Raw genomic sequence first — 17,813 nt, 5'->3', positions numbered from 1 at the left:
TTTATATGTTGCTTTTATAAGTAGTAATAACTTCCATCTCAATATCAACAAATACATTTAGACCCGTATTTTAACTTTAATGTATTTTACCATTATAGCAGGCCCAATGCAGTGATGTATAGCCGTGATTGTCTGCTATTGCAGGTACTGCATCCACAGATGTAGCTGACTGCAGGAGAGCTCCTAGAACACCTATATGTCCACATGCAGCCGACAAGTGTATAGGGGTTCGCCCCCTACAGTCTCGTAATAAGGACTTAGCACCATGTTGAAGCAATGCTTCCACACATTCCTCATGCCCGGTAACTGCCTGTGAGAGAGAGACAGGAAATAGGAAGTTTGCAAATACTCATGTATATAAGCCAAGGTGTATAACTGAAGCAAGCAAACTTCAGGCAAGTTCTTACATTTTTAGGTAATAACAAAATAAGCACAGTTATTATTTTTATTCCTGGAAACAGCCATTCTGTTGGAAAAACAGCAATGTATTATAATATTGGTGACAGAATAATTTCTTGGAATAACGCTGAATGAACTGCTAATCTCTAGGGCTTATTCAATTGTCTTATCTGGCAGAGACTAAAAAAAAATATTTGGCATATGGCATACATCACGCTTTTCTTCCTCCCATTAACACTACCCCCACCCCATAACAAAAAACTGTACTCTGGGACCTCTCCACTCAACACTTCACAGCAAGATTAAGAGACTCTAGAAGTCCAAAAGAATTCTGAGGGTATGTAGCAAACAGGCAAAAGCTAGCCTTTTGACAGCAACTAAAAAGACAATTAAAAACTAAGAATGGCAAGACGAGAATGAGAAATTCATTAATACTACATATTAAGTCTGTATTTGAAATTAATATGTATAAAACTGGAAAGGACAGAAAAGGAATATTCTCTTACCCCTCTATGTAATGCCGTCCTTCCCCACTTATCTTTGGCATCTACATTTGCTCCTTTGTTAAGGAGTGAATAAACGCAGTCGGTGTGCCCATTGAGAACTGACAACATTAGAGGAGTCCTAAGCAGAGAGTCAAATAAAGTGTAATCTACATGGAAATTTAAGAGACTAGCACTTAGCTGAAATATAACAACTACTATCCTTCTGGACAACACTTAAAATTTACATCATCAATGATCCTCTCTAGCACTACCTTCACTCCAAGAATGCCACTCATATTTGTTCTTTAGATTCAAGAAAATAAATTAATATCCTCTAATTCAGAAGTCCTGATTAAGTTATAGAATCCATTTTTTCAGCATCTGGGCAATAAGACACATTTTAGTTTCCTCCCAATTGAACAAGAACATTTTTCACTGACAACATTATGTTTATTGCAAAATACAGTCACATTTGTCCTAGTTCAAATATCATCTCCCTTTAAAGTAATAAATTAAAAATCATCAATGTAAAATATTTAGTTTTTCCTATTATAAAATGCAGTAACTTGTGAAGAACAGAGTGTGTATCATTTAAACTCACTGTCCATTTCCATCCTGAATGTCCACTGCATTCTGTGGTTCTGCATTTCCTATCAATAGCCGCAAACATTCTGAGTGACCATTCGTAGCTGTAAAACATCATAAAAATAGGAGTTTTACATTAATTGCCTTTGAGTATACAGCTCAAACAGAACAGTAACCTGCTCAGACTAAAGCTCGTTAGCTTGAGAACCCACTGTACAGCTTTACCATTGTTACAGCTTAAATTAAAAACAAAAAATATGAACACTAGAAAATTACTTCAGAAATCAGGCATTCTCAACTGTATAGTATTAACAGTAATTGATTCCAACTGTCAATTGCCAACAGGATTTTTGTTTTTAAGTGTAAATGAGGTTGCACACAGTAACCATAATTAGAATATATGCTTATACAACATTCACAAGAAGGAATAATTAAATATAGTAAGTAGCATAACTTTTGCTTGTTTTAAGGCACAGGTAAACACATACCTAACCAATCATACACAGATTCTGTTAGCAAGTGTAGCATGGGCATAGTTATGAAATAACAACTGAAATCACATTTAGAAAGAGGGGAAGGAAATGTAATGCATAGAAGTAATTAACCAACCAGTTAAAAAAAAGGAAAAAGAAAAGGAACAAAAAAATTGAGAAATCACATTTAAATGTAACTCATGAAAGATAAATGATTGCTTTTTGGAGGGGAAATTTTCTGACATACAGCTGCTGTATTCAGTCCACATAAGAACAGTGACAATTTATGCTTCTCTAGCTGACAGAAATGCTAACAGAAGTTGGGAGAAGCTAAATCAAACAGAAGAATACAGCTTGTGCTCATGGACAACAAATTAAGTGGTTAGAATGATGATGTTTTGTACATAATGCTCCTTTTACTGCAACATTTCTATAACACCATGACTATAAATGTCAGTTTAAATAAGCCTATTTTCAAAGAGAGGAAAAAAATAAGAATAGAGTATGAATACTAGACTTTGAGAAAAGTAGGTTTATAGAAGTTTTCTAGGAAATGCAGCAAGAAAATATTGCAAAGGATTGCTGTTATTCTGAAAACACTCAGGAGTCATTTAAATCCTTGGAAAGACACCAAAGTATAGTTTTTACATCTCAAACTGACAAAATTCTCCAAGACTCCAGTCATTTTTAGAAGTATTTTACTGCCAAGACAGGCAACACAATTCACGTATCTAAGTTTGGGCCTACAGTTTGGGCTGCGTGAAAGACAAGGAGAGAAACAGGAACATGTCACTGACACCTGTCAGCACAGCTAGTCTAGCTAGTTGAACGGACAAAGACAATGCACCCTTCCAGAGAGCACTGTGGGCAGCACTCCTCGAGCTGAAATGATTTATTGGGTTAACACCGGTTTCTACCCGCAACTGCTTTGTTACACCTTTCTCAGCATAGCATACACCTTAAGAGTCATCATCTATTCCTAAACACCATTTCTTAGAACATTAATGATAGCGACTTCTAAACACAAAGATGATCCGCTTCAAAAATCAAAGTTTCAGAGGTTAGCAGTTAGCACATACCTGCAGCATGTATTGGGGTCCTCTTTACAACATAATCTTTCACCAAGATTGATGCTCCCTGATTAATGAGCACATCTACACATTCCACGTGTCCCTTAAACGCAGCAAGATCCAATGGTGTCCTTCCGTTATTATTCCTCACATCAAGGTCCAGCAGCGACTGTACCAGCACTTCCAGAGCTTGATGGTGGCCATGATAGGCCTACAAGAATAAGAAAATTCTTCAGTTTTCCCATCCTTCGTATTTTTCCCTTTCTTAGTAGGATTATATAAATGAAACTGTGAAGATAGTATTTTTGTTTTAACATGTGGAAGAGCTAGTGATGCAGCATGTAAAGTAGTCACAATAGTTACAACTAATTTAAAAAAAGCCTCACAATTTCAGCAAGAAGGTTGGTGGGTTTTTTCCATTTTATCCTTTCAGTCAGCAACTGAAACTACTTTCAGAAAATCATCTGTCTCCAATTTGTATAACTACCAGTATTTTGAATACTGCATGTTTCACTGCTTTATGTTATAGTTACATCACCCTCAGATTATTTCAAGTAAGGGACATATGCAAACTTAACTAATGCCTATTAGTTTTTTTAATAAAATATTTTAGAAAGAAAAAGCCAGTAAAATTTGTAAGTAAAAATAATACAGTACAAATAGCTACAGTTAACATAACTGGTAGACCAGAATGGACTTAGGGGATGAAGCAGTTAAGAGATCAAAATGGATATACAAAGATAAAAAAATACCATAGAGAATACTCTGTAGGTATGTGTTAAGACAAAGTGTCAAAGTTAGTAACGAAAATAAACATCTACAACTATGGTTTTGTAATTTCCGTAATAAATTTTAAACGTATTCTCATGGATACATAACCTCTGCCCCCAGACAAAACTCATTTCCAGGAACAGTCTCTTCTACCTGCTTTCATTTACCAGTATTAAAGATTACTTTTTACTTTGGCTACATATATATATATATATATATGTATGTACTGCATGAGACTTAGGCTATTTTCAGAAAGTACATTGTGGTTTTTCAATTGCTCGAAGTCTAGTGAAAAGATGAAAGCTACATATTGAGCTGGTTACTCTGTATTTTGAGTATAGACAGTTTAGTCTGTTTAGTTTAGTTATAGTATAGACAGTTTCATCAGGTCCTCTTCTATACCACTCTTTGTGCAAATCTTTCTTAAAGTATTAAGGACAAACATTTCTCATACTAAACAATGATAAGGGTAAAATGATAATGATAAAAAACCAGTCATCATTACTTATAGAACAAGTCTTCTAAAAGTTTCATTAGTATAAATTGTAACATAAATCTTAATTAGAAGATTCCAAATGAAAGCTGTTTCATGACGCAGATTTCAAGTGAAATGCAAAAATTGCCCTGTATAGCTCATTCATGAATATCAGTATGTATTTTTGCGTTTCATTTATTGTTACTGACCTATTTTTAAAAAATCCAGAATGAATAAACCTAAGTCAACAGTTGTTTGCAATTAGATAGGCTATCATCACTAAAGAATGAAATACTTACAGCTAAATGCAGTGGACTTATAGGTGCTCTGTTGTCTGAATCATTCAGCATGTCAGTACCTGATGTTTCCATTAGCTTAGCAGAGAGAGAAAGTCAGAGTGAGTGCAAAAACCCCTCACCTTTAAAAACATTCAGCAATAATTGCTACAGTTTCCAGTATACAGATTGAAAAAATAAAGGAAGAAAAATAGGAAGAATAATATAGGATTACAGTTTCCTCAGGAATTCTAGATCTCCTTCAGCCTTTTAAAGAGTTTGAATTGCAATGACTGCAACCCCTCCCCCATATTCATCTCCTAAGCACAGTTGTTTAATTTTGCATAACAATGCAATAGTTAAATCAGAAACTAATCTAAAATTATTATTTTTCCTGAAGTAGCCATATGAAATAATATAGATGAAATGCATACAAAGGGAAGACAAGGACAGGTGAGAACAGCTGTAGTAGGAAAAAAAAACAACCACCAAGCAAGCATTTAGATTAGGTGAAAAGTCAGCAAGAAAACAATATGAAAAGCCAGAAGGCAGGATTGATTTCTCAGAACAGAAAAACATTTCCCAAAGAGAAGAAATGGACCCAAAAAAGGCACAAGTGTTATAAAATAGGATTAAAATATCTATGTATATATGTTTCTATTTGTTACTTTCAGATGTGTTCTAAAGTTTTAATTCTGGGTCTTTTTCAAGACCATATTGAATTTAATATACCAGTAGAATTAAAATATTCAAAATGTTTGAAGAACAGCAAATACATTCAGATGACTAACTTTTCACTACCACACTTTTATAACATGGTCATATGAATGTTTAAGTAAAAAAAAAAAAAAAAAAAAGGCTTAAAAATAATTTTCTCTTTTAAAATTCTGAATTGCAATTAAATCTAAATTGTAATTGAAATTAAATAATACATCTATGCATTGAAGAAATGGTTGAATAAGTCTACAAATAAGCAGTTATTTTTAAAATTACATGTTCCCTTTTGCTGTACTTTAGTACTTTAACAGTGAGAAATACACACTTACAACATCTAGAGGTGTTTCGCTTGCAATCTGCAATTAAAAACATTCAGAATTCATGTTTGAATACATTTGAATATAAAAGTATAATTTGTATAAAAATACTAAGTTGTATAACACAGAGAAGATAAAATTAGCATATCAAATAACATACACATTTTTGCAAAGGGATTAATAAAAAAACCACCTGAGGCTTTATTATCTAAAATTCTATTATGTGGCTGTTAGTTACTGTAACTACATGAACTATTTTAAAAGGCACCCTTACTTTACAGGTTTTCCCTACATTTTAATTTGCTCCTTCAGATGACATCTGTGAAATTTCTTAACACTTCTCAGTGGGATAACCTGTGGTTATTTTATTTCAGCCATCAGGAAAAAATTTAGCAGTGTATTCTAAGTTAAGAAACAAAACAAAACTAATATCCCACATCCTCAACCAGTTACCTCTTAATCTCAGAATGTATTATCTTTTTAAGCCAGTATCTAGCATCTTAGCTCCTCATCTTGCCCCTGTTTTAAGAGTACCAAGTGCTGAAATATTTAACCTCACAGGGGCTGAAAAACACTATTGACCTAGCTTACAGGTGAAGAACCAAGGTGGAGGAATCCCCTGGCCTCTGCATCATACTCTGTAAGAGCAGCTGTTACAGCGTTCATCTGTGATACATTCTCTTACCAATTCAAGACATAAGCGATGACCATAAGCAGCTGAATAATGAACTGCATTGTATCCTTGTTTGTCTCGGATCCCCGGATTGGCATCGTTTCTGAGCAAGTATTCCAGGCACCTATTTAAATTGACATACGCAACCATATATCTAAATGTTGAATTTCAACTTTATGCTAAGTGATAAATTGTTCCAATTCAATTGGAAAATAGAATACAGCACACAGGAACACTGATTTAATGTACAATATTGGCTAGGACTAGAGAACACCTAACTCATTACAGCAAGTGTTAAGGTCAATCACAAAGCTTCCAAAATTTGAAAGAATCCTTCTCTGCAGACATCCTTCATCCTCTGAATTATCTGGCTTGGTTAAAACTAGTATTTCATGGCTATTTTCCTCCTAGCTAATACAATTGCAGTTACGTTTGTTAATATAAATGATTACTATTTTTGTATGTTTTTCTGTATCAGTATATTCTTCTGTGCTTAATACAGAAGGAAGAGAACCAACAGCTGAGTTCTTCACGGTTCGTATCCAAGAGTCACACACACATACACTTCCACTACCAGACACTAGTTTATTGATTTATTTATATAGTAAACACATTTAGTTGTTGGCATACTTACATTCTACCATTCCTTACTTTCATTACACAAAGTTATAAGGTAGAACATGATCAGCACTGTTTCAACCACAGACACTCAGCCAGGAGGATGAAAAATAGGGTATTAAAGTCAGCTCCCTCTCCCTATTTTTCTGTTTTTAAGAGACTCCATGCATGCACACTACACTATTCCAACTAACAACCCTACTTATTCATAATTTTATGTTGTCTATCATTTCAGCAACATTTTGCAAAGTCATCATCATGACCTTGAACTTGCTGGTGAAGCCATTTGGTTTTCTGAAGTGTACCAACAGGTCACCATCCCTCCTTCTCTCTGGGATTATGAAATACTTCTCCTTTATCAGTTAAATAAAATGCATATGAAGCTAAAAAATACATTATCTTGTCAAATCCAGCTTGGAATCCTTCTTCCTTAGCACAGTTTATCTAAAGGTCTCACAGATTACCATTATCAGTAGTGACAAACGGGCCAGTTGGATACACTGACAATATGAGGGTTTTAGTTCCCATTTATCTCATAGAAAATTGTTTGGTAGAAAGTTAAAGGATATTTCAACATTTGTAGTTGTATGATATGGCTATGCTGTGATGTCATGTGAAAAACTTGCAGTAGGATATGGCAGGTTTAGATTTGAGAGGCAGGAATCCTAACATGACCTCTAATCAATGCTGTTAAGAGTAGAAACTTGATCATTCAAAACCCTGGAGAACATTCAAACCTTGGAGACATACAGGCAGAAATCCTACAAAAGCAGCCATCTCCTGAGGGAAGACAGCATGACCCTGCAACATCAGAACTCTCTGTAAGTTCTTTCAAGGAAGGGCCTGGAGTCAGCAGATGGAACAGTGCAAGTTCATCATCTGAATGAGATCCAGTACCAGCCGCGATGAAATGGAAACACATTTCAACATGAGTAAGACAGCTGAACTGGGTCAAGGGCCCGATAACCTCATGTGCAACAACAGCGATTTGCTGAAGTGAAGACCTGCCATTTGCTTTTCCAGACAAAGGTTGAAAGTAACAAACCAAGTGAGTGAAGATGAAAGGGGCAAAAAGCTGCAGGAAAAACTATGAACAAGGAAGTGTCTAATTACAAAGTACTCTGTCTCATTACAAAGTTGAGAGGAACAGGAGTGATACTAAGGTGCACTCTCACTTTCATCATTTTGTGCCCAGCACAAAGGACAAAAGGACTTAGGTAGGTAGTGAAAAAGGTAAAAATTCTCCAGTTTTAAAGAATAACATATGTAACACAAGATGTAAGTAACTTTACAAGTTCGACGTATCTAATAAAAAGCTACCTGTAAAGCATATCTATGTTTTTAACCAACTAATTCGCATTTTATTTGTCCAGTAAACAAATGCCTGGATTTCATTAATGGCAACCATGCTTGAATGTTTTTATTTGAATTGAAACGGGATGAGATTTCTGAGAAACCAAAGACAAGACAATTTGTCCCATTGAGTCAGAATTACTGTCCTTACATTTTATTTGTCCAATCGTCTAACTTTCTTTGTTAATTTTAATCAATGACTTTGTATTAACATTCATAGCTCATTAATAAATGTTAAACATCACTGGCCTTGGCTACCTAAATTTCTATACTTGTGTACTTTCTACATTTGTGTGCTCACAAAAAACACAATACACTACATACACTGCAGGAAGCGAAGTCTACTAAAAATCCTTGAGTATCCATTCTTTCCAATGCAAAACATATATTTATTTTTGCTGTTTCTTCTCATCCAGAAAAGAGATTAACTTTGCATCTTTTGCATACTTAACTGTCCTCAACAGACCTCTTAAAAGGAGATTAATCAAACTTTCTGAAAGCCCAGATAAGTTAAATTTATTTCCCATTTATTTATTGGTTTACTGTCTATTAAATAATTGTAACATAGAAAGAGCGTGGCATTTTCTCCCCTAAGATGCTGCTTAGTTTCTCTCATTCTGCCATCATGTTTCTCTCTCTAGTCTTGTCAAAATGAGGCTTACTGGTGTTTGTTTCAGATCAGAAGCATTTGTTAAAGATACAAAAGAAACACTTCCAAACAGGAACAAACCAGAACATAATTTTCAACAAAAACATCCCTATCCCTAAAATCTGTCTTTAAAGATGTCTGAACAAAGACTATAAAAATGCACATAAATATCTTCGGAATTTCTATACAGATCATTTCCTGATTTTTTTTTCCAAGCTTTATATTCCAACTCAGTAATAATTTCTAGCTTCATTCCTATTTTGAATATGAGCTGAGCAGTACTGGTTTTCCAGCTGTTACTAATCATCTTGCTGCATCAATATAAAAAGCTTCTCCTCAGGCCATTCTGCTTTGCAGCCCGTCTTCCAGAGAGCCAACTGTTAATCAGAAGGGCAATATCGCGTGGGTTCCAGAAACGATTCTTTGAGTTATCTCCCAAAGCTCTGCAGTATTGCCATCATCATTCTTGCTCGTGCCTTTTATAAGACAGATGGCAAAACGATGTCATCTAAAGAACCATTATAGTTTGGAGGTTTTCAGAGCAACTGTGAAGCTAAAATTAATCCTAGCTCAACTTGGAAGAGGGCAATTAAACTAAAATTATCTCAGCAAACTCCAGCAGGAATTGAAAGTATATCTAAAAAGCAGCAGACAATTTCATTTTGAAATCTGACTTTATATAAAAAAGGCATGTACTTTAAATATTAGTTAAATGGCCATGAAAGTATTCTTTATTTATCCTTCAAAACCCAGTCTGTAAGTTATATGCCACCTCGTTCCTATTGCTACCTGACCTTTTAAAAGGTGCTGTATTAAAACAAGATATGGCACTAAGCAGCACTCTTTTCCAGTGAAGGTGTCACTGTATGCATTTGAAATGCGATGCTGCACACCAGCTTGTTTTGACCTGTGTATGTGAGTGCGTGCACGTGCAACTGGTACTATTCTCAAGTCTCCTCAATACATACAATGTCTGGAGCTTAAGTAACCTCATCAATTTTGTGCTATCTATATAAGCTTTGCATGTAAGCCTTTAAGTCATTAATAACTATGTTAAATATGACCATTAGTTACAAAATAAACACATGCAAGAGACATTTGTGGATTTATGAAAGTTTCTGGATGCATTTCATTAATAAAAGTGTAACTACTTCACAAAAATTTACACTAACAAGAGATAGAGTTGTAATACCAAACATGAATACTTTAATCAAACACCAAAAGGATAAAGCATCTTATACTGAAATGTTGAGTTAATTTCTACCCTGATGTAGGCCTACTGTAACTCACAGTCTAGTTTTACAGTGTATTTCTGACTAACTACACAGATTTTTGGGCAACATTAAGAACCCTCCATAAAACACACCATCCTTCATCAAAATTTGATTTTAAAAGCAAAGTGACCCTACTGCTCACATCTGTCATAACCAACCCCACAAACCATATTTACTCAACCTCTACACAGCAGGTGAGATTAAAAACTCTATTCCCAATGAATTCCTGCATTAGGACATCTGCATTATAGGACATAACAAAAAAATTACAATACATTTTACTATAGGTCATTTTTCTCAGAAATACTTGTTACATAAAATATTTTATATACAACGAACAATCCACTGTCAAGTTTAATCTTTAAAAATATAAAAAATGGATTTGGCAAATCTGAAGGCAGAACATACACAAAATTCACAGCTCAAACGTTTCTAAGGAGAAAGGCTTTAGTACAAAGCATACCACTTACTTTCCATCTGTGTCTGATGCAGCTGCATAGTGCAGAGGTGTACAACCCCTCTCATCAAGGTCATTCACACTAGCTCCAGACCCCACAAGGGCAAACAGGCACTGATAATTACAATTGGCAGCAGCATAATGGAGTGGAGTTCTTTAGTACACATTTAAATAAAAAGTACAATGGTAAATAACAGCAAAACAATATTATAGAGACAGAAAAAGCAAAATAAAAGGAAACTTAAATCCTCCTTACATTTTTTTAACAAGTATTTGTGGTGAAGAATGCATCGTTACAATATTAAAAAACGGGGCCATTCTCTACAGGCCATTTAATAATGCAGACCAATATCTAAGGGATCTATTTGCCAGCCAAAATATGCACAAACTTTGTATTAAGGGAAGCTTTATATGAATTTTCTTGTGTAAACATATAGAGAAAAATCAAGTTTACATTAGAAATACTATTTTTAGTTAAGTAATTTCAAGTCACATGGAAAAATATGGACAAATCTAACAACTGCATAGCAACTACACAAGGTTAAAATAAAACACAACAATTAACAAGTAGACATTTTCAACAAACAGATCAGAATTTTGTCTAAGAGAGGCAAGCATTATTTATTTATTTTTAACTATACTAACATAGCAGAGGTATTGTTAAAGAAAACTTAAAAATATACCTTGTCTTCTTATAACAAAACCATGAAATATTAGTACTGATGAATAATCTCAGAAGAAACTTATTCCAGCTTCAAATACATTCTCTAAATAAACCAGTTTGGATAAAATTTCAAAAGCACCAAGATGACTCAGAATTTCATTTTCTATTTTTAAAAAGAGATTGCTACTATAAATATCTCAATTTTGAGGAGACAGTCAGGCACTTTAAAGTGCCCTACCTCTTCCCTCTCCCTTAAAATTACTTTTTCGCATTTCTCTCCATTTTTAACTATTTTAATCTTTTCCCTCTCCTGAAATAATTGCTCTATATAACAAGCATGTTAAACCAAAAACCAAACCAAACTGACAAAAAAAACCCCAACTTTCAATGACAAAAGTTGTGACAGATAAGTTGTTCCTTTCTCAGGAAAGAATGGAAGTGGAATTTAAAGCAAAATACAACTTTGGATCCATAACATTCTCCTCAAGTCCTACTCCTGCCGTTCACACCCTGGAAAATCATATTTTCCATGATGTGATGTGAGATTTTACACAAGTACTGATCATGCCATCTAAACTTAAATAATCCTACACTAAAAATAGAAATTAATGTCATTCCAAAAGAGTTCAGAGCACGAACAAGGAAACAGAAAGGGATGGACATGATGAAAGGAAAAAGGTGAAGCAGTTATAATAAAATAATGGATTTTTTAATAAAAAAGCTTAGAAATAGCAACAGATTTATAGGTTTGACTAATATATTATTTGGAAAACATCAGTAATGTCCTTGGATGAGAGCAATTTAAACTCATTAGATCCATGTTATAAGCAAAAAAGGCTCATAAAAATTAGAGTTGAATATGGAACTCAGTCTTTAAAAACAAGACTAAACACCTACTTAAAACACAATAAACAAAATATGTTTGTAACTTTTGATAACATATGCTGAAGCATAGTTTATTAGAGACATGTATCTTAAAAAAACATTTAAACTGGAACACACAGACTTGCCCACATAGCAATATGCTACTTCTGTAATACTTTTAACAGCCCTTTACAATATACAAATCCAGAATGTCTTACCTCCCAAATCTGTCCTTTTTGTTGAAGTCTGCACCAGTATTTAGCAGAAGATTTAGGCACTCCAAATTCCTAGTAAATTAATGCAATATTACTTGCGATTGCAAATTTTATTTCCGTAATATTGGCCTCTGCAAATATCAGAAATGCTACACATATATATCTCATACATTATTTTTAATTGAACTGAACTATCATATGAAAATTTTGATAAATATATTTTTATATGTAAAATAGATTTCCTAATTGCAGGACCAAACCAGGAAAGAATACAAATTATTTCAAGTCCATATATAGAAATTTTATTGATATCAAATGGCATGCATAAAAGCACATAAACATTAACCTAATTTAATAGAAATTTCAATTCTTTAAAGCAAACAAACAATAACACCTGAACATCACATGCTTTTTGCTACTAGGATTCCAGCACAGAGGCAAGTTTTCAATGTATATTTCTTAAGGCCAAATATAAATTGCAACATGAATATTTTACTTTTTACTGTAACTCATTTTCAATAAAATATGATCATTATAATAGATGTACAATAATGCTTACAGTTTAAACACTATCTTAGTAACTTTCCTAAACTGGAGATGAATGAGGGAATGTGTCACAAATTATGTGTTTTTATATGAAAAGATAGCACTTTAACCTTAATCATTTGCAAAAAGGATGTATTTATCAAGTATCTTTTGACTTAGAATGATTACTTAACAGTATTACTTAAACAACATTGAAACAGAAAAATGAAAATATCAATATCATGGAGTTCTTGTGTCCCACAAAGTGTATCATGAAATTTATTACCCAATTCTTCCAGGCAATTTTGAGTAGCTGCTATAGAAAACCTACAATACAATAACAATAATCAATATGGATCACAACTCAAGTGATGAGCAAGTAGTTCTGACTACTTCATCCACCTAAACTCTGGAATTTAATTATGGCTTTTAATTTAGTTAGGTTGATCTTTTGTTTATGGATATGGCAAAAACATATTTCCCAAAGTTGCTGTTTTCCACCTCATGTCCTACAGTGATCTTAGCTGGGCATGCCATCTTTGAATGCTGTAAATTCTAAAAATCATATCATTATCCATGGGAATTTAAAATAAAATTCAGTTCATCCCCAAACATAAACCTAAAGCAAGGCTGATGATACTTGGACACTGTACTCCAATAATTACTTACTGAGCTGAATATTTATTTTTATTGTTTGTAGACAGAATCCATCTTGAAATTATTTTAATGTTTACATAAATTCCAAAGGGAGAGGGCAGAAAAAGCACAGAGAGGAAATAATAAAAAAGAACAGGAATGATCAGCAACTGAAAAAACAACACTAAATATGAAAGCATGAATGCTTTTTTACATACCCTCCAGCTGCAGCTGCATGAAGGCAAGTCCTGCCAAAATCATCTGGTGTGTCAATATCAAAACCTACAAATCAAGTATTTTGTGAAATCATTACGTAACACCACCTTTCACAAAACTGCTCTCATCTACTTTTAAGAGAAATGCTTGCTAAGCAAACTTAACAGCTATTTGCAAAAAAGCACTTAAGCACTGGAAATTTACTTAATTTGAAACACATCCTTGCTATTCATAATATTTTGAAAAACAGGCATTCAAGTAAAACTGAAAGGGATAAAAGACAGTTAGCTGCACTGAGGCAAGAAGCTCTATTTTTTCCTACCCTATTTGCCTGCTAATATTTCTGTGTAATTTAGTACTGAATATAAAATATATGAAGGTAAGAGGAAAATCTAAAAATATGCTAGAATTTATCAGTGTTATGCAGAGATTTTTTTTTTTTTTTTTAAATAAAGAGGGGAATGTCAGCATTACTAAATCCAGAAGCTACTGAAATTTCATCCTTGAGTTTAGCTCTTTAGTCCCAGAGAAAGAACTTTGTTAAGCTGGAGTGAAGGCTGTAAATAGCAATTACTTACAGAGGAGCCCTTTAGAGAACATTGTAGTTTTCTCTTCCCAAAATGTGTGAACTATGGAACTTCAAATTTGACATCACAAACTTTAACTGTGCAATTCCATATCCAACCATATACTTTGACACAAAGATGACTATTCAAATGCGGTTTCAAAGCTACATTTTTGATTTGAGAAAACTACTATGTTCTCCTAAGAGTCTTGCTTTTGTGTAACAGGACTGATTCATTACATCTCCAGTTTTGGTACTTTTGCCTGGGAATGCGATTTTTTTTTTTTTCCCCCTTTTTAAGAATTGTTCAACAACAATAAATAGTGAACAACACAGGATGTGTTATTCAAGAGTACTACTATTCAAGACTGTTTTCCTACTCCATATCCCCCAAATCAATTTTGTATGCGCTACTACGTTCTCCTCCCATTTCAATAGGCAGTGATATACAGCAAACAATTTAAGAGAGTTTACCAATCTGATTTGAAAAGTAGTCTTTGATGTCTTTCCACATCCCTAGGTTGCTTGTCTAACACCACTAAGTACTTAAATGTCATTCAGTACTAGGACAAGGCAGACTGATGTTTTTTTTTTTTTTTTTTTTTTTTTAAGGTCTGCACATCAATATTAATGAATTTAAAAACCAGAGATTCTTAATTTACATAAATGACTCTTCCTCCCAAAACCCAAAGGGCACATAGTCTGCAGACACCAATCCCCACACCAAGAGCATGTACTTATAAGCTGTTAGCAGTATCTAGTCTTTCCAGTCTGATCTGCTCCAGGCTAGATTTACATCCAAGTTTGCTCAACTCATGTAAAAGTCACAGAAACCACTTGCAAGTCTTCCGCAGGGATTCCTTTGCCATACTGAATCTCCAGTAAGGGCACAGCCAGCACAGCACCATGTGCAGAAAGGAGAAAGAGCCAGAGTGTTCCTCATTTTGAGCGCATCCAATTGAAATACAGTCAGCTATAGGACAGTTCTTTCCTGGAGCGACTCCTTGCAAGCTTGTCCATGACAGGACAGTGAAATAAAAAGCCTTCCCGGTGGTAGTTTTAGTTATACTCCTTTAGTTCTCCCAGGCTTCCCTAGCAGACAATATAAAGCTGGGGAAGCAACTTCTCACTCTTCCTTTTCCCCAACCCTCTGCCCCCTACTTTTCTTTTTTCAAAAAAAACATGAAGTGCCTTCAGATTAATGTAGAACCATTTAGTTTCTTCTTCTTCTTCTTCTGTTTCTGAAGGTTCCACAATCCTTCAGACAAATCTACTTTCTCAGAATTGCAATGGTTCAAAGAGCTCAGAATTCACACCAGAGCAGACTCTGGACAACAAGGGAAGTAATAACCTTACAACCCTCTGCAACTTCAGGGAGGAATCAAACAATGAAAGCAAAGCGCAGTTCGGGTTGCATTTAATTAACAATAAACCACCAATGCAACAGTTTTTTAATGTAGCAGTCCACAGAGTCTTCAGAGCTATTAGGTGCCCACTACAGGAATAGATAGGAATAGACCAATCTGTATTAAGCTAAAGACATCACGGAAGGTAAATGGAGGATGCCGCATGAAGTCATTTAAGAGGACATTAGTTTTTCTCCTTGAAGTTGCATTATGGTCTGAACCAGTCATCCCACCTCTACGGCCAACTTAAAATGCACAGACACAACATTTAAAAAGTTAGAGATGCATTATTTCAATTTGGATTTTTTTTTTTTTAAATTACTTCCGTAAAAGTTTGCATTCACTTTAACTATGGACTGTCCATTAAAAAAACAAGCACTGGCCCAAGGCTACTAGTAAACTATAAAGATTTTTACGTATTACTAAATTAAGACTTAATTAAAAGCTATTCTATGGAATAAAAAACAAAGTACAAAGCAGCCATAAGATTTTTAAAGAGTATCCTACCTGATGAGAGGAGCTTTCTGCAGCAGTCTGAAAATCCACTTAATGCTGCCAAATGGAGAGGAAACATCCCATGTATACCCCGCCTAAGATACACCATAATCAGGTATCACAGTTTCATTACAATTAAAATAAAACAAACATGACTGTGTGCCAAAGTGCACGTCCATGGTGGGTTCAGCAAACCACCTAATTAGAATACTGAGCCTTAGGAAAACTCCACATATTAAACGCTTTCTTACAAGCTAGCAGGATGCATTAAGTCAGTGCAACAGCCTATTAAAACTTTCAGAGCTTTTACTTCAAATACATTAGAGGAAAATCTATTTCTTTTTGTACAAACTGCAGTGTACTGAGTAGCTACTTAAAAAGTATGGTACAGGATAACACACAAAGTATTTCCTATTTCAAGTTGAAGACGATATTAAAAAAAAACCATACTAGTCTTGTTAATCTAATAAATACATTTCTAAATTCTCTCAGCTTGCATTCATGTCAGTAAAGTTACCTACTTTGCAGTGTCAGCACCACTCGTAATCAGAGTGTTGATTAATAGCTCATGGCCATATCTAGCTGCTATGTGCAAAGGAGTATTTCCATTCTTATCTTCACAGTCTATTTCAGCTCCTATAATAAAAAGTAATTACTAGGTAAGAACATATGTAGGTATACAGATACTTTTGTTAGAAAAACAGCACTGATGATGAGTTAAGCAACATTAATAATTGTCCATGAATGACTACTTTGGTTTTAAAAATCTATACAGCTTTCAGTGGTATTCAGTATTAATAATAAGCAAAATAGAGAGAAGCATTTTATTATGTAACGATATGGGACAAACTTTCTGCAACCTGGGTTATGGAAAAGAAAAGAATATATTTTCCTGCATTCTGAAAAATAAACAGTTCTTCAATGTAACTTATCAAACTTTATAAGCAGATACGTCAGACTCCACCATCAACTGAACTACTACTGGACATTGGATATGAAAAAAAATTCAGTATGTTGTTATCAATACAAGAGAAGGAAAATATCCATAATACTGGAAAGCTGATGACAAAACTACTCTCTCCCCCTTTTTACCATTTTGAATGATGGTTTGAGATCTTGAAAATCTACCATGGATCGCTGTCATGTGCAAAGGTGTTTTCCCATCTTTACTCTGGAAAAGAAAAAAAACCCCAGTTTACTTATGGCCAGTAATAGCAATCCACCAGAACTGACAAAAAAAAAGAAAAAGGACATCCTTTTACTTTCTTCTCTTCCCTCTACTCCCTCCTTTAAATTGTTTCTATGCACTTCTGCAAGACGGATGCTGGCAGCGACAAGTCAACATGACATGGCAAGCTTTTCAGAAAAGCCGCTCTTAATCACTCTTCCAGCTGTAAGTGACAACTCAGTGATGCCCACTCACTCACAGTTACGCCCTTAGGATAATCACTCAAGAGGATGATGACAGCACACAACTTTAACAACAAGCCTGTGTCCAACTCTTCCCCTGCCCAAGTTTAAAACAAAACAATGCTTCTTTAAATTGTTTCTTGAAAGAAAATAGCTGTATAGAGGTTTACATATTATATCAGAAGACCACACATTAAAAAGCTCATGTGTTTCATGGAAATTTCTG

The 17,813-nt window shown here is 34.4% G+C and overlaps 1 protein-coding gene across 2 annotated transcripts in view; it reads right to left on the bottom strand.

Moving 5' to 3' along the window:
* Positions 1-17,813, bottom strand: part of ANKRD28 (ankyrin repeat domain 28) — a 79,460-nt gene that overhangs the window by 11,453 nt on the left and 50,194 nt on the right. For both annotated transcript variants that reach the window (XM_050890718.1, XM_050890717.1), the window contains exons 9-21: positions 17,270-17,348; positions 16,699-16,813; positions 16,190-16,272; positions 13,714-13,777; positions 12,338-12,406; positions 10,605-10,745; positions 6,253-6,364; positions 5,580-5,606; positions 4,558-4,632; positions 3,022-3,223; positions 1,486-1,573; positions 906-1,023; positions 91-310 (exon numbers count right to left, since the gene is read on the bottom strand). In XM_050890718.1, coding sequence (XP_050746675.1) covers positions 91-310; positions 906-1,023; positions 1,486-1,573; positions 3,022-3,223; positions 4,558-4,632; positions 5,580-5,606; positions 6,253-6,364; positions 10,605-10,745; positions 12,338-12,406; positions 13,714-13,777; positions 16,190-16,272; positions 16,699-16,813; positions 17,270-17,348 — 1,393 coding nt within the window. The remainder of the gene's footprint in view (positions 1-90; positions 311-905; positions 1,024-1,485; positions 1,574-3,021; positions 3,224-4,557; positions 4,633-5,579; positions 5,607-6,252; positions 6,365-10,604; positions 10,746-12,337; positions 12,407-13,713; positions 13,778-16,189; positions 16,273-16,698; positions 16,814-17,269; positions 17,349-17,813) is intronic.

Source organism: Gymnogyps californianus, chromosome 2, assembly GCF_018139145.2.
Source record: "Gymnogyps californianus isolate 813 chromosome 2, ASM1813914v2, whole genome shotgun sequence".
In the NCBI taxonomy this organism is placed as follows: Eukaryota; Metazoa; Chordata; class Aves; order Accipitriformes; family Cathartidae; genus Gymnogyps; species Gymnogyps californianus.
Note: the sequence above shows the minus strand (reverse complement) of the source record. Positions and strands in the feature narration are given on the sequence as shown.